This window comes from Nicotiana tomentosiformis, chromosome 4 (assembly GCF_000390325.3).
Source record: "Nicotiana tomentosiformis chromosome 4, ASM39032v3, whole genome shotgun sequence".
Lineage (NCBI taxonomy): Eukaryota > Viridiplantae > Streptophyta > Magnoliopsida > Solanales > Solanaceae > Nicotiana > Nicotiana tomentosiformis.
The window spans coordinates 64,059,519-64,081,005 of NC_090815.1; the positions used below are offsets into that span (position 1 = coordinate 64,059,519).

Below are 21,487 nucleotides of genomic sequence, written 5' to 3' on the forward strand. Positions count from 1 at the left end.
GGGCAGTGCCGTATGGGGTTGGGTGTTTGTTATACTTGTGGTTATCCAGGCCACATTATGAGATATTATCCAATGAGAGGTGGTACAAGCATAGTTCAGCCAGCGGGATCTGTAGTTGGTTTGTCATCATAAGTACACCCCCCTATGCAAGGTTCACAAGTACCAATCAATCGTGATAGAGGCAGAGGTGGAGCATCTAGCTCGAGCAGTCCTCAGAACCGCATTTATGCATTAGCAGGTCGACAAGATCAGGAGTCGTCACCTGATGTTGTTACAGGTATATTATCAGTCTCCTCATATGATGTATATGCATTGATTGACCCAGGTTCCACCTTATCATATATTACCCTGTTGGTTGCTAGTAAGTTTGGAATAGAACTTGAGTTGGTTAAACCTTTTGAGATGCCCACGCCTGTTGGGGATCAAGTAATAGCTAGGCGGGTATATAGAGATTGTACAGTAGTAGTTCATAGTCAATTTACAGTAGCAGACCTAATTGAGTTAGTTATGGTAGAATTTGATGTTATACTGGGTATGGATTGGTTGGCTTCTTGTTATGCCAATGTTGATTGTAGATCAAAGATGGTTCGATTCCAGTTTCCAGGGGAGCCTGTTTTGGAGTGGAAAGGTAATACAGGATCGCTGAGAGGTAGGTTTATTTCCTATCTCAAGGCAGGGAAGATGATTAGAAACGGCTATATTTATCACTTAGTTCGGTTTCAGGATGTGAAAGTAGAGTCACCAACCATTCAATCTATCCCTGTGGTTAACGAGTTTCCCGATGATCTTCTAGGTCTTCCACCAGAGCGAGAAATTGATTTTGCTATTGACATATTACCAGATACTCAGCCAATATCTATTCCTCCCTATAGAATGGAACCTGCAGAGCTGAGAGAGTTGAAGGAACAATTAAGGGACTTGCTTGAAAAAGGCTTTATCAGACCTAGTACATCACCTTTGGGATCACCTGTGTTATTTGTGAGGAAGAAAGATGGTTCCTTACGGATGTGTATTGATTATAGACAGTTGAATAAGGTGATGATCAAGAATAAGTACTCGCTTCCGAGTATTGATGATTTATTTGATCAGTTGCAAGGTGCCAAGTATTTCTTGAAGATATACCTGAGGTCCGGGTACCATCAGGTAAGGGTTAAGGAGAAAGATATTCCGAGGCAACATTCAGGACCAGATACGGGCACTTTGAGTTTCGTGTTATGTCATTTGGTTTGACCAATGCCCTAACATTGATGATTGTATTTATCGATGATATATTGGTTTATTCTCATTCAGAGATTGAGCATGAAGATCATTTGTGTACTGTGCTCAGAGTTCTACAAAAATGGAAGTTGTATGCAAAATTCTCTAAATGTGAATTCTGGCTGACTTCTATAGCTTTCCTTGGGCATATTATTTGAGGTGAAGGTATCCGGGTTGATACACAAAAGATTGAGGCTGTAAAGACATGGCCTAAACCTACGACACCGATGGAGGTACGTAGCTTTCTCGGGTTGGCAGGTTATTACAGGAGATTTGTAGAGAGATTTTCTTCTCTTTCAGCACCATTGACAAAGTTGACTCAGAAGGGAGCTAAGTTTCAGTGGACCGATGCTTGCGAACAGAGTTTCCAAGCATTGAAGGATAGACTAACTTCAGCACCAGTTCTAACACTCCTGGAGGGAACCGATGGTTATGCTATCTATTATGATGCTTCGGGCATTGGATTGGGTTGTGTACTAATGCAGCATGGTAAGGTTGTATCTTATGCTTCTACACAACTAAGAAAGCACGAGAAGAATTACCCGACCCACAATTTAGAGTTAGCCGTGGTGATTCATGCACTAAAGATGTGGGGCACTACTTGTATGGCATTCATGTTGATATCTATACGGATTATAAGACCCTTCAGTATATCTTCAAGCAAAAGGAATTGAATTTACGCCAAAGGAGATGGTTGGAGCTACTGAAAGACTATGATGTTGATATTTTATACCATCCGAGGAAGGCGAATATAGTAGTCGACGCCCTCAGCCGTAGATCTATAGGTAGCATGTCATATTTACAGCCAGAGAAGAGTGGGATAGCCCATGACATTCATCAGCTAGCTAGTCTTGGACACGACAACATCCTCTTTAGTAACTGAACTGAAGAAACGCCAGTACAAGGATACTATGTTAGCTCATTACAGGGATACAACCCCTTATAAGGAGATGACACCATTTGAGATTACAGGAGATGGAGTCCTTAGATATCAAGGACGGATATGTGTCCCTAATATTGTAGGGTTGCGCCGACAGGTTATGGGAGAGACTCACTATTCTCATTATTTTGTCCATCCATGAGCAACAAAGATGTATCATGATATCAGGGAAATATATTGGTGGGACAGAATGAAAAAGGATATAGCGGAGTTTGTTGCTCAATGCCCTAACTGTCATCAGGTTAAGATTAAAAACCCAGTGGATTATTGCAGGCTATAGAGATTATAACTTGGAAATGTGAAGTAATTAATATGGATTTCATCATAGGCTTACCTCGTACCCACCGTAAGTTCGATTCTATAAGGGTGATTGATGATAGACTAACAAAATCAGCCTATTTTCTGCCTGTTAGGACTACATATTTCGCAGAGGATTATGTAAGGCTTTACATTAAGGAGATAGTACGACTTCATGGTATCCCTATATCTATTATCTCAGATATAGGAGCTCAGTTTACAACCAATTTCTGGAGGTCCTTCCAAAAAGGATTGGGAACTTAGGTAAGTCTAAGTACAACATTTCATCCCCAGACAGACGAACGGGCTGAGCGTACTATTCAGACACTGGAGGATATGTTATGGGCTTGTGTGATAGACTTCAAGGGTAGCTGGGATGATCATCTGCCACTTATTGAGTTCGCGTATAATAATAGTTAACATTCCAGTATTCAGATGGCTCCATACGAAGCTCTTTATGGACGGAAGTTTAGGTCGCCTATAGGATATTTCGATGTTGGGGAAACTAAGTTAGTAGGACCAGAGTTGGTACAACAGGCAATCGAGAAGATTAAGCTTATACAGGAAAGGCTATTAGCAGCTCAAAGCCGTGAGAAGTCTTATGCGGATAATCGACGACGAGACTTAGAGTTTCAGGTTGACGACTGGGTATTCCTAAAGGTATCACCGATGAAAAGTGTTATGAGGTTCGGTAAGAAAGGAAAACTTAGCCCTCGGTACATTGGACCATATAAGATTATACACAAGGTAGGACATGTAGCATATGAGTTAGACTTGCCTTTTGACTTAGAGCAAGTACATCCAGTCTTTCATGTGTCTATGCTCCGTAAATGTATCAGAGATCCTTCCAGAGTTGTGTCAGTTGACAATGTTCAGGTCACAGAGCAGCTATCATATGAGGAAACTGCCATTGCTATACTAGATAGACAGGTTCAGAGATTGAGGACTAAAGACATAGATTCGGTGAAAGTACTTTGGAGAAACAATAATTTGGAAGAAATAACTTGGGAAGCCGAAGAAGACATGAAGTATAAGTATCCTTACTTGTTTCCTCTTCCAGAGGAGGATCCGACTGAGACATCACAGCCTTAAGGTGTGTTTATGGATTCCCGTGTTAGTTATTGTCATTGGTCGTGTGAGGCTATTGATGTTAATGATGATTGTGGCCCTATGTGGCATTGGACTATTGAGTTTTCTACAGGAAGGGTTGGTAGTAATATTGTTACAAAGGCGACTCTGCCAAAATTTTATATAGATCCCGAGGAATTAAACATTCGAGGACGAATATTTCAAAGGGGGGAAGGATGTTAAATCCCTCATTTCGTACGTTAAAGTTTCGCCGTAAGTTAATCGATGTAAACTCGGGAATGAGATTATTTTTGAGGTTATAAGTATTTAAGTTATTTGTAACAAGTGATAATAGTATTATTTTTGGTTGGGAGAATCAAATGTTCATAATACCAATGTTTATAATACCAATGTTCACAGTACCAATGTTCACAATACCAATGTTCATAATACTAATGTCCACAATACAAATGTTCATAATCCAATGTTCATAATACCAATGTCCACAATACCAATGACAATGTTTACAATATCAATACTACCATGCTTTTAGCACGGAGTCCGATCACGACCTGATCGGATAGGCCATCTCATTAGAGACATCAACCACAATCACTATCAATACCAATACCACCGTAATTTTAGCATGGATTCCGATCACGACCCGACCGACTAGGCTATCTCATTAGAGACATCAACCACAATTACTATCAATACCAATACCACCGTAATTTTAGCACGGAGTCCGATCACGACCCGGTCGTCTAGGCTATCTCCTTAGAGACATCAACCATAATTACTATCAATACCAATACCACCGTAATTTTAGTACGGAGTTCGATCATGACCTGATCGGCTAGGCTTTCTTATTCGAGACATCAACCTTTTTATATCAATCAATGTCGTCCCAATTAAGGGGAATAATTTAATCATATCAATCTCATCCCAAATAAGGGGAATAATTCACAAAAATAACATAGGTACAAATGTATTTACCTCATCATATTTCACATTATATGAATATACACTAGTATTTTCAACCAGTAACAACAACAATATTCCCTTGGCTCTTTTGGCCATTCACAAGATTCTTTATTCAAGGCACGTGGCCGTAGTTGATATTCCGCACTTTCACCACTTTCAAATTAAAAGATCACCATCACATATCAACATATATACTATTCCGAAAATCACAACCTTAGTTCATTAGAAATGAACAATTTAAGCACAATAGATTTCTTTCCGAGAAATGGAGTAAATAATTGGCAATTGATGCGCAAGTTACAATCATCAACAAGTAACACACCATTTATTCTTGAAATACTTTTTCCCCAAAAAGGGCAATACATAATTTTCACTCACAAATATGTAAGAATGCAAAACACATTGAAAATACTCACAAAGCATAGCATTTGTTAGAACAACCACATATGGGCTTGACTTGAGTTTATAAGCTTTTAGGCAATTCTATTTTCGAAGTCAATTTAGAATAGTTGAATAAAGGCTCATTTCATAACCTTTCTCACGTCATTTCATTTCATTGGCACCATTGGCCACAAGTATAACTTCCACTCTTGGCACATTGGCCACACTTCATATCCCCAATTCACTTATTTAACTTCCAACCATATTTATAGATTATCAACAATAGGACATTTCCCATCAAGACTTTAGGTACACATATTAGCAATTAAGAGTCTTAAGAATATTGGGATTTTCTCACACAATTTGGCATCATAACCTTCATTTGAAACACGACTCAAAGTCATAGCATTTTAATGCATATATCATTCTTGAACACATTCCCAAAGGATAACATAATGTGATAGAAACATTTGTAACACATTTTGAATACATAATTCTCAACACTTTGCTTATTCAGGACAATCAAATTTATTGGGAACGTCTAGGAACATAGAATAAGGAACTTGAGACAACCATACTTGAAACTTATGAGAACATCATTGAATTCAAATCTAAGAGAGTAGTTTAGCCAATGTACCTTGCTTTGAGCTTTCCTTAAATTACTACAACATTCCCGAAATTCTAGCAATTCCAATCTATTTTGAGACATAACAAAATTGAACCATAATTAGGAAGATATTCCTAGTCTCAGCTCATTTGAGCATTTTATCAAACGCTAGGTGTGCAAATTTAACTACAAGGTTCTTCTACAAGATTTCCTTCACTGCACAACCCAATCTTTACTTATTTGAGCTCAACAATCTTCCCATAAACCTTATTAGTACAAGCATGTATAAATAATACTCTTACTCCCAAGAATCATACTCCCAATCACCCATCGTTTACCCCGAACTCAAAATTGAAGACTAGGGGTTTGAATCTTACCTCTTAGATGAAGATCTTGTGAGATTTCCTAGTTGGATTTCAGATCTTGGGTCAAGATCTTGATGAACAAAACTCTTCATCTAATTTCTCTCTCTAGAACACTCTCACTTCTATTAAAACCCTCAGATGATTGCTCCAAAATAAGCCCCAAAGCCTATTAATCAAATTGGGGTCGGGTTATGAAAATAGAAAAATTAACCCTCTGAAATCAGGTCTGTAGTCGCATAATATACCGCACAATGAGTATGCGAGTCGCACAATGCATCGCAGAATCGATTCCCAAAACTGGGCTGCACTGGCCAGGTCTGCCACCATATTGCGGTCGCATAACCATTTCTGCGATCGCATAATGGTTGTGCGATCGCAGAATTGGTCGCAGAATCGCATTATGCCAGCCTTTGGTAATTTGGTCATAACTTCTTGTAGGAATGTCAAATGACGAACGGTTTGAAGAGTTAGAAACTAGACACATAGACCTTTCTTTTGATAGGTAATACACCATATAAATGTTCATCTCAAGATAGTTATGCTCGTTTGAAGTTAGGTCTTGTGCGTACTCACTTGAAATTTTATCCCATCATAAAATTTTCAACTTGACTTAGCCTTGGGGATCTTCATTGACCATAAACCATTCTTAATGCATCTCATACATATATTATCATGATCAATTGATATCATTCATATAATAGTCCTTGTCTGCACACAAAATAATTTAATTAGCGCACATCAACTTTCTTAATAGCGCTTAAGTACTTCAAAAATTTTCGGGGTGTTACATTCTCCCCCACTAAAGAACATTCGTCCTCGAATGTTTTACAAGTCCCTTCTAAGAATAGAGTTACCATCATTTTACCTCCAACCATTATACATAGGTACTTATGACTACAATGGTCGTATACATCCTTTCCAAAATTTCAACTTACTTATGGACCTTAAGATTGGGCTATCTTTACAAATTCTTAAAAATTTCGACAGAGTTTCCCCTGTAACTGAGACTATCCACTTGTCAGAGAATCCCAGAAATCAACCTAACAATATATCCATTACTCAAGAACGCATCACAATATATATCAACAACACCTATCTCAACATTAGGGCATTACATTAATAAAAGTGGTATCTTGACATGAAATGTACACATTTAAACCATAATTCATAGAAGGTATGTTTTTGAACCACAACCATTTGGCTCTACAAACAAGTGAGAATATTTCCTTTCCTCAACACTTTCGGCCTACGAGGTGATCTTCTCGACTCACAGACTTAGCCATAGCACTTAACAAAGGCAATCTTAACTTCCGGACTTATCTAACAAGGATAGCAATTAGTTTCTCCTCATAATCCAATTATCCATTAACTTCACCTTCTTAGACATAGACACATGAAACACCAGGTACACGGAGAACAATAATAGGGAAACATCATACTCATAGTTTGATCTATTTCCTTTAAGATTTCATAAGGCCTAATGTGACTACATATACTTTACCTTTATTAACAATTCACATACCATCCTCATGGAGAAAATATTGAGAATAACCCGTTCACTTTCTATCTCTATGTCGAACACCCAAATTAAACCTTTGGCGACCTCCAACAATTGGTCTAAGATGTGCTAGCTTGAATACGACCATAAGCTTCCTATCCAATATATTTGATCACGGGATGATGCTTCTTCTTTGACATATTTGAACCTTCAACCCCCATAGGTTACTATAAATATGAACAACGAGGTTCGAGATTGGCTAGAATTATTCAAGAATCCATCAATGTGCTGAGCAAGGCATTTCAGGAGGTTATATCCTAAAAGACATGAAGGTTACTATCAATAACTCTGGCATTGTTAATCATTGTGATGACATCATTAATTTGACAAATGAGGCATAGAGTTGCCTAGTAGGCATTGATAATGTAGGGATCATGTTCATGATTCTGAGATTTAAAAGAAATGAGTTATGAAAAGGACAACAACAGTTGTTTCATTCCATATGTGCCCTGTTTGGAAATAGTAGGCCTCAAAGAGAAATAGCCAAGTACGTGACACCAATCGTCTCCTCGAGTGTAGGGAAAATCAGTTTAACTTGAAATGAAAATATTCTAGCACCCTGAAAGTGATATGGGTTTTAAAATGCATGAAATTGCATTACATTATTAACATTAACCGACACAAAGAATCTATGTCACAAGCCCATGGGGATGAAAAAGAAGTTGAACATTTGTGAGATTATTATCATTCTCACAACTTAACCTTTGCCTATAGTTGATCCTATATGAGAGGACTAGAGATACTACAAACTTGTCTTTCAAATCAATATGCTCTCATTTTACTAGACGGTGAAAAGGATTCGTGATAATATACACAAAGGAACAAAGTGATTGTTCAAACCATAGGAGCCACATACACCGAAGAGAAAAAGAGTGACTCAAGAAGGATCTCAACACAAGGGTGCGTTACATTAGATTTGATACCACATAGGTAAATATTATGGTGGTGCGTGCATAGGCACAAATGACCAGAGGTTATCCATTTGAATCAAAAGGTTCTGTACAAAATTCATCAGGTATAGTCCCTTGTTGAGAATTTAGGAAAGCAAGTGGGAAGTATTAATCCTAGAGTTATAACTCACTTCAAGGACATAATTATAGATCTCAATTCCACAAGAGGTTGTAAATAAGAGAATTTGTGATAGAGTGGATTCACGAATAATGTGTCTCGTTCAAAGAGTAGATACATGCAATGTTTTGTGATTCAACGTTTTGGTTAAGACCATATTTATGTGTCACGCCCCAAAACCGAGGAGCCGGCGCTCAACCGAGTGAACCCGGCCGAGCAAGCCTATTAGATTTCCTTCTACCCAAACTCATTCATGAATAAAGAGAATATATATGTTTTCGTTAATCAACCAATAAAGTGATCATGTTTGCAATGCCAATTTCTTACCATCAGTTACTTTATTTTAAAGTCTTAATTCCAAACACATTTTTCATAATCTGTAGTGGAAATAGTAATTCAAGCACAACACACGAGTTTGACTTCCCCAGCACCATTATACAACCCACACTATGTCTACGGAGCCTCTATAGATAAAGATGAGTATAATGATAATGCCGGCAACAAGGCCCCGGCTAAACAGAATACACAAAGAACAAAAGATACATGAACCCGGGATGAAGTAGGGCTCACCAAGTTAACTGGGAAGAAGGTGTGCTACTATCATTGATCAATATCTCCTGATGTGGAACCACCTGCATCCATTTAAAGATGCAGCGCCCCCGACAAAAGGGACATTAGTACCGTCGAATAGTACTAGTATAAGAACTAAACACTAATTTAAGAATTCAGAAATACAAGATGAATATGATGAACCAGTGCTGCAATGGAATAATATAGATAACCGTTTAAACCATAGCAAGCTTATTAAAAGCTATCAATAACATTTGTAGGATTTAAGATGAGATCCTCTGTAACCATCTTCACACAAAGCGGCCCTCCCGCCTCACCCGATGTATGCAGGTGGAAGTGTACGTACAATACCACAACTTTAATCAAGCAGCACTGCTGCCTCACCCCAATGTATGCGGGTGGAAATGCATCAACGTTACCAATACCAACATAGAGCGGCTATGCCGCCTCGCCCCAATGTATGCGGGTGGTGGTGCCACAACAATACCAAAACTATAAACAAAGCGGTCGTACCGCCTCACCGCAATGTAAGCGGGTGGAGGTGCAGTCCCACAATAGCATAATCCCTACATAAAGAAGTCATGCCGCCTCACCCCAATATATATGCGGGTGGAGGTGTATCACAATCACAATCTCTATACCATAATCCCCACACAAAGCGGTCATGCCGCCTCACCCCAATGTATATGGGTGTAGGTGTATCACAATCACAATCTCTACACAACTTGGCATAATAACTTTCACATAAATCACGACTAGAAATTATAACATGTGGATACATAATCCATAGTTTGGGACACAACCTCAATTTATAATGCAATATGATAAGAGCATTTGAAATACGAATTGAACATATATCTTTATCAAAAAACTTATCGGAATACTCAATTTGTAATCAACATCTTGGAACTTACAAGGATAATGGGAATTCCAATTCTTAAAGAAGAGTTTAGCCAACATACCTCAACTGAGCTTTCTTAAACTCTAAAATATTCCGGAATTCTTAGAAACTTCAATCTATTTTAGAAATATAACAAATTGAATCAAAATTAGGAAGATGATCATGGTTCTAGCTCATTTGAGCATTTTATCAAATGCTAGGTGTGCACAAGGTTTCAAGGTCCTTTTATGGATTCCATCATCCCACAATCCAATCTTTACCATACTTAGTTCAATAATCTTCTTACACCCCTTGATATCACATGCATGTAAGATAATCCACTCTCATGCCCAAAAATTATCTTGCTAATTACCCATTTTCAGATGATTTCAAAATTAGGGTTTAGGGTGTAGAATCTTACCTCTAGGATGAATACCTAGTAAGCTTGCCTTCTTAATCTTCCAAAACTTGAGCAAGAATTAAAGAATAATTATTGAAGGACACCTTCTCACTCTAGGGGACTCTCTCTCACTCTAAAATGTAAGATTATATCTCAAAAATGGCCCAAAACGTGTATTTAACGAAGTAGGGTCAGGTTTTAAAAACCCAAAAATGAAGCTCCGGAACAGGTTCTGCGGTCGCATATGCAACCGCATATCAGTCGCATAATTGGTGTCCAAAATGACCAAAAATCTGCCTGAGTATGCGGTCACTATGCGGTCCGCATAACTGTTCTGCGGTCGCATAGTACATCGCCAAAAAGTTATGCGGTCGCATAGTCGACTGCATAATTGCTTCCAACTAACCCAATTAAGTGCCTCACTCTGCGGCCATTATGCGGTCCACAGAGTGATTCTGAGGTAGCATAGTGGACCGCCAAAATGCACTTTTCTACCAAAATATTTCCTTTACTTTTCGGTGCATTGTTCAACCCAAAAAGTCCGAGCCGCGGCGAGCAAGCTCGCCGCAAAGAATTTCTATAATACTCAACACGTAAAACCAATTCGGTACCATGAAACATTTTTTTTTTTTGCAAATTTTTACGGGGCCTTACATTATGTAGGCCTCTTTAATATGGATGTATTTATACAACAAGGAAAATAATGCGGTGTTCATAATGATGTACTAAGGAGTGACTTACTTGATGACTTTAGATTGACAGGGTAGTACCTTAATTGATTCCCCTCTACTCCACATCCAAAACATACATTAGTACCATAGTGACATACCCCCGAATGACATCTCATACACTTCACATAATGAGGATGGGATCTACTAAACTAATTCGCCCCACTTACCCGATATTTACCTTTTTTGCATATATCATAAGCATTCCCCTTAGTCTTCCGCCAAGCCTTCATGGCGGGAGTAACAATGTATGCAACAACTCATTGTATGGACTTTTGGAATTGCCCAAATCTACCACCCCTAACATGCTTCTAAGCATACTCACAACATGACGCAAATTATTTTCACCCGCGTATCGGGAAGACCGGGATAGGTGTATCCAACCTAAGGGAATTTGTTCTTATTGTGCCCCTCTTTCCATAACCATAACATATTTCAAGAATCATCCAACATAAACCCGAGTGGCTCTTCTTTCATATCAAACATTTCAGCTTATTGATGGCAATAATCCTCTTTCATTTCTTAGGTGCTCTCACCATATTAACTGGTGGCATGGTGACATTAATAAAAACAGGGGCACTTTCCCTAGTAACTGGTTCTTTCATTCACTTCTCGCTGCCTCGAACTTGCAGGTTACTCATATGGAAAATGAGACATGACAAGGAAATTAGTTTCCTATAACCATTCTTAACGCACCTCATACATATATTATCATGACCAATTGATATCATTCATATAATAGTCCTTGTATGCACGCAAAATAATATAATTAGCGAACATTAACTTTCTTAATAATGCTTCAGTACTTCAAAATATTCTGGGGTGTTACAGGACAAATTCCAATTCGGATGGCAATTTTAACACATAGGCAACCTGTCCAATTCATCGAAGAATCTTGTATGGCCCGATATACCTCAGACTCAACTTACCCACTTCCCAAAATGTATAACACCCTTCATCGGTGAGATCGTCAGGAAAACCCAATCACCAACCTCAACTCCAAATCACGACGTCGGGCATCAGAATAAGATTTTTGCCTACTTTGCGCTATCCTCATTCGTTCTTGTATCACTTTCACTTTCTTAATGGCTTGGTGAATCAAATTTGGCCCATATAATTCAGTTTAGCCGACTTCGAACCATCCAACCGGTGATCTACATCTCCTCCCGTACAACGCCTCGTACGAGGCCATTTTAATACTGGAATGACATCTATTATTGTAGGCAAATTCCATGAGTGGCAGATGGTCATCCCAATTACCCTTGAAATCTAGAACACATGATCACAACATATCTTTGAGTGTATGAATGGTACGTTCAGCCTGTCCGTCAGTCTGCGGATGGAATACAGTGCTGAGATTCACTTGTGCGCCTAAAGCCTTCTAAAACGACCTCTAAAGGTTAGCCTAAACTGAACTCCTCGGTCTAATATAATAGATACTGGCACACCATGAAGCCTAACAATCTCCTTGATATACAACCTCGCATAATCTTTAGCCATGTAAGTTGTCTTAATTGGCAATAAATGGGCAGATTTCATATGTCAATCAACTATGATGCTGATATCTTAGTGCCCCATCTTAGTGCCCCATCTTCTCCGATCTCGAAAGCCATAATCTTATGCTGCTGAATGCCTTCTCTCAATCATACTAAGGTAGGATCTTCATATTGGCGTGCTTTTACCTCGGCTACCAAAGACGATTCTACTGTATTCTGTACAGTAACATCTCCGTCATCAGAGTCTAACAATCTAATTCTCATATTGGCCAGCTGATGCAGCTCTTTAGTCAACCCTTGTATGCATTCCTCAATGTGTACTAAGCTTCCCATTGACTTGCGATTGAGAGCGTCTGCCACAACATTAGCTTTATCGGGATGGTACAATATCTCGACATTGTAGTCTTTCAGTAATTCAAGCCACCTACTCTGCCTCAAATTCAACTCCTTCTGCTTGAAGATGTATTGTAAACTCTTGTGATCTGTGTAGATGTCAACATGAATGCCATAAAAGTATTGCCGCCATATCTTTAACGTATATATTACTGTAGCCAATTCCAAATCATGAGTCGGGTAATTCTTTTCATGTTTCTTCAACTGTCTTGATGCATAAGAAATCACCTTCCCACATTGCATCAATACGCACCTCAAACCTATACCCGAGGCATCACAATATACCACATAACCTTCTGTTCCTTCTGGGAGAGTGAGCACTGGCGCAGATGTCAATCGATTCTTCAGCTTCTGAAAAATACGTTCACAAGTGTCAAACCACTAGAACTTTGTAGCTTTCAATGTTAACTTAGTCAATGGTGCTGATATACAAGAAAACCCTTCTACAAACCATCTATAATATTCGGCTTGTCCCAGGAAGCTGCAGACTTCTAACGATATTGTATGTCTTGGCCAATTCTTCACTGCATCGATCTTCTGAGTGTCCACTCTAATACCATCATCATATATCACATGGCCAAGTTATGCTACTGTGTTCAGCCATAATTAACATTTGGAGAGCTTAGCATATAACTTATGATCATGTCCGCAAGTGGCCTGTAATGACTCGGCTGGTCATTTTGAGTGTATTAGCCCCGATACCCTATTTACTATTTTCCCCATATATGTTTCTGCTTAGGTGACTTGTCGGGAGGTCTTGTTTTTGGTTTCGAAGTGTTTTGGGACACTTAGTCCCTAAAACGGAAGCTTAAGTCTTAGGATTTTGACCGTAGTCGGAAGTGTGTGAAGATGACTCCGGAATGGAGTTATGTTGGTTCCTTTAGCTTCGTTGGGTGATTTTAGTCTTAGGAGCGTGTCCGGACTGTGAATCTGAGGTCTGTAGCTAATTTAGGTTTGAAATGGCGAAAGTCTAATTTTTAGGAAGTTTGACCAGGGGTTTGACTTTTGATATCGGGGTAGAATTCCAATTCCAGAAGTTGGAGTAGATCCGTAATATCAAATATGACTTGTGTGCAAAATTTGGGGTCAATCTAACGTGGTTTGATAGGTTTCGGCATCGATTGTAGAAATTGGAAGTTTCAAGTTCATTAAGTTTGAATCGGAGGGTGATTCGTGTTTTTAGCATTGTTTGATGTGATTTAAGGAATTGAATAAGTTCGTATGATGTTTTGGGATGTGTTGGTATGTTTGGTTGAGGTCCCAAGGGCCTCGGGTGAGTTTCAGGTGGTTAACAGATCATTTTTGGACTTTGGTTGATGGCTGATATCTGCTGGTGTACATTTTTTGGTTTCCTCTTACGCATTCACAAGAGGAGCCTCGCGTTCGCGAAGGGTTAATGTGAGCTGGGAAGATTTTGTTCTTCTCGTTCGCAAAGAAGAGGACACGAATGCGAAGGTGTGGTCTGCATGTGCATCGCGAACGCGTGAGGGATGTCGCGTTCTCGAAGAGAAGTGAGGCAGCTAGGGACCCCAAATCTTTGGTCTACGCGTTCGCGAGGTATGGTCTGCGTTCGCAATGAGTTGAGCTTGTAAAGCTTCATGTTCACAAAGCGTTGATCGCGTTCACAAAGAGTAAACTGGGAGGCAGTCTGAGTTGGCCTACGCGAACGCGAGAGGACGGTCGCGATCACGAAGAAGGAAATCTCGGCAGACAGTATTAATTTCAAAAATATGAGGGTTTGAACCCATTTTGCATATTTTGAACCAGAGAACACGGAATTGGGCGATTCTTGAAGGGATTTTTGTGGAGTCGATTTGGGTAAGTGATTCCTACTTGGTTTTGGTTAAATCCCATGATTTTATCTTTAATTTTACCATCTAATTTGTGATTTGGGGTGAGAAATTGGGGAAAAATGAGGAAGAACTCTTGAGTTAGAATATTGGGGTTTTGAATGGGATTTTGTTATCGGATTTGAGTAATTTTAGTATGGTTAGGCTCGTAAGTGAATGGGCTTTCGGGTTTTGTGACTATTGTCAGATTTCGAGACACAGGCCCAGGGGCCGGGTTCGGGCCGATTTCAGAGTTTTGGCTTATATTTTCGTATTTTTCTTGTGGAATTGATTCTATTAGCTTGTATTAATTACATCGTACTACTTGTGGGTAGATTTGGGGCGTTTGGAGATTTATTCGAGGGGCAAAGGCATTGCAGAGTAGGATTTTGCGCGGTTTGAGGTAAGTAACAATTGTAAAACTGGTCCTGAGGGTATGAAACCTCGGATTTTGGCATGATATGACTATTTTGGAGGTGACGCACATGCTAGGTGACGGGTGTGTGGGCGTGCACCCTGGGGGATTATGACTTGATCCGTCCCGTGAGACTGTAAAGTCGAATAGGCTATGGTTAATTACATGTTCTCTCTGTGTTATAGAATTTTGACTACAGAGAGGTCGCGTACCTTTGAATTATTTGCTAATTGCTGTCTTGTACTCAGTCATGATTTTACTTGCTCATCATATCTCAGTCTCTTCTTGATTCCTGTTGATACACTATGTTATTTTGTTTGGGCTGATCTTTATGATTTTTGAGGGCCGTAAGACTAGAGAGGTCCATGACAGAGTAAGGCCGAGGGCTTGGTTGCGAGGTATAGATACCGTAGCGCGTGAGTTTCCTGTGCGAATCATGATATTTATACTTAGCACATGAGTTATCCATGCGGAATCTGATATGATACTGTAGCATATGAGTTGTGCGTGTGGATCTTGATATGATACGATAGCACGTGAGTTGTCCGTGCAGCACGTGAGTGGTCCGTGCAACACGTGAGTTATCTGTACGGATTATAGTGCTTGGACTAAAATGAGCCCCTCCGGAGTCTGTACACCCCCCAGTGTGCGTAGGTACCTATTGAGAGTGTGTATTGAGGGCTAACAGCTGAGAGTATGAGCCGTTGAGATGAGTTGAGTGACTGCTGCCTTGAGATGCTGTACTTGCTTTTATTTATTGTTGCACTTAGTTGTTATCTGTCGTTGTTGTGATTTTTTTGGAAGATTCATATCTATTTTCCTTGAGCTTGAACTGATTTGACTTACACCACCAGATTTGAAAGCATGTTCACTCTTTACTGAAAACTTTTGAAATGATCTGTATTTTTTTTATATAGCTCCTCACTGATTCTCAGTTCCTTATTTAATTATGTTACTTGCTGAGTTGGTTGTACTCATGCTACACCCTGCACTTCATGTGCAGATTCAGGTGTGTACGGTTCTGGCGGTCGCCAAGTTCGTGCGCGAGTTGATTCACAGAGACTTACGAGGTAGCTGCCAGCATCTGCAGTCCTTGTTTCTCCCTTTCTTATTATCTTTTCTCTTGTATTGGCATTTGGCATAGACTGTAGTAGACTCTGTTTCTAGATTGGTTGTTAGATTCTCAAGGCTTAGTGACACCCCGATGTCGTGCTATCATTCCGCACTTGTGTATTTTTGGGTTTTTACCCCGTTATTATATAAACCTTCAGTTAGTTTAACTGCTTTAGCTCACCTCTATTATATATTGAAAGCATATTGAGATTGTCGGCTTGCCTAGTTCCACGATAGGCGCCCTCATGACTGGTTAGATATTTGGGTCGTGAGAAGTTGGTATTAGAGCCTAGGCTACACAGGTCTCACGAGTCATGAGTGGGCTTAGTAGAGTATTGCGGATCAGTACGGAGACGTCTATACTTATCTTCAAGAGGCTGCAAAACCCTCAGTAAACTCCACATTCTTGAATTCTTGTCGTGCGAATCTAGTGATTCTAGTAACTAAACATCTGTTGTTTCATTCTCTCACAGATGGTGAGGACTCATACCACTGGGCAGAATGGATAGCCACCAGTACCACCAGCCAGGGCTGCCAGAGGCCGAGGTCACGGTAGAGGCCACAATAGGGGCAGAGGTGCAGCCCGAAAAATAGCTGGGGCAGTATCGCAGATCCACCAATTGCCCCAGATCAGGACCATATTCCAATTGTTGATGCACCAGCTCAGGCACTACCTATGCCCTTTGTGATTCCTGGCCTTCAGGAGGCCTTAGCTCAGATTCTGACCGTGTGCACCAGCCTTGCTCAAGCGGTCTCTGTTTCGACGGCAACAACCACTTCTTAGGCCGGGGGAGGCACTCAGACACCTGCCGCCCGCACACCTGAGTAGGTAGTACAGGGACTCCAGACACCGGGGGCACCACCAGCCTAGCCGGTTGCAGCTGCTCAGGACTATGTGGTTCCTGCTATGCCTGAGGATGAGCAGCGTAGCATTGAGAGGTTTGGGAGACTCCAACCTCCATCTTTGAATGGTACTGAGGGATAGGATGCACAGGGTTTCTTGGACAGGTGTTAGAGGATACTCCATACAGCAGGTATTCTGGAGACCAGTGGGGTCTCGTTCACTACCTTTCAGTTCTCTAGGGCTGCATTTAGTTGGTGGAAGTCTTACGAGAGGTGTAGCCCGGTTGGCACAACTCCCCTTACATGGCAGCAGTTATCCGTTATCTTTCTGGAAAAGTTCATGCCTCAGTCCCGCAGAGAGGAGCTACGCAGATAGTTTGAGCAGCTTCGTTAGGGTGATATGTCTGTGATGCAGTATGAGATGCGATTCTCGGAATTGGCCCATCATGCTATCTGGTTGGTTCCCACAAATAGGGAGAGGATCAGGAGGTTTATAGATGGCCTCACTTTTCAACTGCGGTTGCTTATTACCATAGAGAGAGTGTCCGGTGCTACTTTTGATGAGGTTGTCGACATTGCTCGTCAGATTGAGATGGTTCACAGCCAGGAAAGGGTTTAGAGGGAGGCCAAGAGGCCTCGTGGACATGGTGGATTTAGCGGTTCTGCTTTTGGGGGTCAGTTCCAGCATGGTAGGGGTCGTCCTTTCAAACATGGTCAGACGGCTCGCCCAGTCCACCGTGGTGCATCATCTGTCCACGGGTCGCACAATAATCAGCAGGGCCAGTCGCCGTTCAATACACTACCAGCACAGAGTTCTCACCATGTCTCGTTAGCTCAAGTTTCCACGGGTAGTTCCTCTGGGTATCAGGAGCAGCGGTTCCATCAGAGGAGGGGTTGTTTTTAGTGCGGAGATTTTGGTCACATTAAGAAAGATTGCCATAGGTTGTTGAGTGGGGCTCCACAGCAGGGTACTTGGCCGATGGCATCAGCACCAGCCCCTCCATCACCCACTCAGCCAGCCTGGGGTGTAGCCCAGTCAGCTAGGGGTCGCCCGAGAGGGGGAGGCAGATTAGGGGGTGGCCAGGCCCATTTCTATGCCCTCCCTGCCAGACTAGATGCCATTGCTTCAGATGTTGTGATTACAAGTATTGTCTCAGTTTGCCACAGAGATGCCTCTGTATTATTTGACCCTGGTTCCACTTATTCATATGTTTCCTCGTATTTCGCTCATTTTCTAGATATGCCCCGTGAGTCTTTAGTTTTATCTGTTCATGTATCTAGTCCTGTGGGTGATACTATTATTGTGGACTGCGTATATAAGTCATGTGTCGTGACTATTGGGGGTGTGGAGACCATAGTGGATCTTTTGCTGCTCAGTATGGTCGATTTTGATGTGATATTGGGTATGGATTGGTTGTCTCCAGGTCATGCTGTTCTAGATTGTCATGCTAAGACTGTGACATTTGCGATGCCGGGGTTGCCGAGGGTTGACTAGAGTGGTTCTATAGACTATGTTCCCAGTAGAGTGATTTCATACTTGAAGGCTCAGCGGATGGTTGAGAAGGGTTGTCTATCCTATTTGGCTTTTGTGAGGGATGTTAGCGCAGAGACTCCTGCCATTGATTCTGTTCCGGTGGTGCGAGATTTTCCGGATGTGTTTCCTACATACTTGCCGGGTATGCTGCCCTATAGGGATATTGATTTCGATATTGATTTGGTTTCACACACTCAGCCCATTTCTATTCCACCATACCGTATGGCACCGACTGAGTTGAAGGAGTTGAAGGAGCAGCTTCAGGAACTCCTTGATAAGGGGTTTATTCGGCCTAGCATGTCACCTTGGGGTGCACCAGTTCTATTTGTGAAAAAGAAGGATGGTATTATGAGAATGTGCATTGATTACAGACAGTTGAATAAGGTCACAATCAAGAACAAGTATCCTTTACCGCGTATTGATGATTTGTTTGACCAGCTTCAGGGAGCGATGGTGTTATCCAAGATTGATTTGAGGTCAGGGTATCACCAGTTGAAGATTCGGGACTCAAATATTCTTAAGACAGCTTTCAGGACCCGATATGGCCATTATGAGTTCCTTGTGATGTCTTTTGGGCTGACCAATGCCCCAGCAGCGTTCAAGCATTTGATAAACAGTGTGTTTCAGCCTTATCTTGACTCATTCCTTATAGTATTCATTGATGACATTCCGGTGTACTCTTATAGCTAGGAGGAGCATGCTCAGCATCTGAGGATTGTGTTACAGCGATTGAGGAAGGAGAAACTTTATGCAAAGTTCTCCAAGTGTGAGTTTTGGCTCGGTTCAGTGGCGTTCTTGGGGCACATGGTGTCTAGTGAGGGTATTCAGGTGGATCCGAAGAAGATAGAGGCGGTACAGAGTTGGCCCAGACTGTCCTCAGCCACGGAGATTCAGAGCTTTGTTGGGTTGGCGGGCTATTACCGTCGTTTTGTGGAGGGTTTCTCATCTATTGCATCGCCCTTGACTAAATTGACCCAGAAAGGTGCTTCTTTCAGGTGGTCGGAGGAGTGTGAGGAGAGCTTTCAGAAGCTCAAGACTGCTTTGACCATGACTCCAATTCTAGTTCTACCATCAGCTTCTGGTTCTTACACAATGTATTGTGATGCCTCACGGATCGACATTAGGTATGTTTTGATGCAGGGGGTAGAGTGATTGCTTATGTTTCATGCCAGTTGAAGCACAATGATAAGAACTATCTTGTCCACGACCTTGAGTTAGCAGCTATTGTTCACGCCTTGAAGATTAAGCAGCAATATTTATACAGGGTCCATTGTGAGATTTACACTAATCATCGGAGTTTGCAGCATCTGTTCTAACAGAAAGATCTTAACTTGCGTCAGCAGAAGTGGTTGGAGCTTCTTAAGGACTATGATATCACCATTTTGTACAATCCCGGGAAGGTCAATATGGTGGCCGATGCTTTGAGTCGCTGGGCGGAGAGTTTGGGGAGCTTAGCATACCTTCCAGCAGCAGAGAGGCCATTAGCATTGGATGTTCAGGCCTTAGCTAGCCAGTTTGTTAGATTGGATGTTTCTGAGCCGAGTCGAGTATTTGCTTGTGTGGTCTCTCGGTCTTCTCTTTATGATCGTATCAGGGAGCGTCAGTATGATGACTCCATCTGCTTGTCCTTAAGTACACATTCCAGCACGGTGATGCTAAGTAGGTGACTATTGGGGATGATGGTTCATTGAGGATGCATGGCAGGCTATGTGTGCCCAATGTAGATTGTTTGCGTAATTTGATTCTACAGGAAGCTCACAGTTCGCGGTATGCTATTCATCCGGGTGCCGCGAAGATGTATCAGGACTTAAGATAGCATTACTGGTGGAGAAGAATGAAGATGGACATAGTGGAGTATGTAGCTCGGTGCCTAAATTGCCAGCAGGTAAATTATGAGCATCAGCGACCAGGCGGGTTCCTTCAGAAGTTAGAAATTCCGGAGTGGAAATAGGAGCGGATCACTATGGATTTCGTTGTTGGGCTTCCACGGACTCAGCGGAAGTTTGATGTAGTTTGGGTGATTATGGACCAGCTTACCAAGTCAGCTCATTTCATTCCTATGATGACTACCTATTCTTCCGAGCAGCTGGCTCGAGTGTATATCTACGAGATCGTCAGGCTTCATGGCATACTGGTATCTATCATTTCTGAACGGGGTACGCAGTTTACATCACGGTTCTGGAGGGCCTTACAACATGAGTTGGGTACTTGAGTGGAGTTGAGCACAACATTTCACCCTCAGACGGAGGGACAGTCCGAGCGCGCTATTAAGATATTAGAGGATATGCTCCATGCGTGTGTGATGGAGTTTGGGGGTTCGTGGGATCAGTTCTTTCCACTAGCAAAGTTTGCCTACAATAACAGTTATCAGTCGAGCATCCAGATGGCACCATATGAGGCTCTGTATGGTAGGCGGTGTAGGTCTCCAGTGGGTTGGATCAAGCCAGGCGAGGCTAGACTATTGGGTACAGACTTGGTACAGGATGCTCTGGAAAAGGTTAAGCCGGGCGACGTGTTGGGGAGGTTGCTTATGAGCTTGCCTTGCCTCCCAGTCTAGCAGAAGTTCATCCAGTATTTCATGTTTCTATGCTCTGGAAGTATCACGACGATCCGTCTCACGTATTGGATTTTAGCTCAGTCCAATTAGACAAGGATTTATCTTATGTTAAGGAGTCGGTGGAGATCTTAAATAGGCAGGTTCGAAAGCTAAGGTCAAAGAATATTGCTTCTGTGAAGGTTCAGTGGAAGGGTCAACCGGTGG

General features: G+C 41.4%; 1 protein-coding gene across 1 annotated transcript; it reads left to right on the top strand.

Annotated features, from left to right (window-relative positions):
* Window positions 1-582: 582 nt before the first annotated feature.
* LOC138909819 (uncharacterized) lies at window positions 583-3,586 on the top strand. The gene is made up of 5 exons (XM_070201036.1): window positions 583-1,096; window positions 1,558-1,746; window positions 2,134-2,294; window positions 2,471-2,730; window positions 3,334-3,586. Exons 1-5 carry the CDS (start codon window positions 583-585, stop codon window positions 3,584-3,586), a joined length of 1,377 nt encoding a protein of 458 aa, XP_070057137.1.
* The last annotated feature ends 17,901 nt before the right edge of the window (window positions 3,587-21,487 follow it).

Coding starts and splice junctions, on each gene's coding strand:
- LOC138909819 (XM_070201036.1), top strand. CDS start 583: ATGGTTCGATTCCAGTTTCCAGGGGAGCCTGTTTTGGAGTGGAAAGGT. Junction 2,295..2,470: donor TTGTAGGGTTGCGCCGACAG/GTTATGGGAGAG, acceptor GGATTATTGCAG/GCTATAGAGATTATAACTTG. Junction 2,731..3,333: donor TTTACAACCAATTTCTGGAG/GTCCTTCCAAAA, acceptor TAAATGTATCAG/AGATCCTTCCAGAGTTGTGT.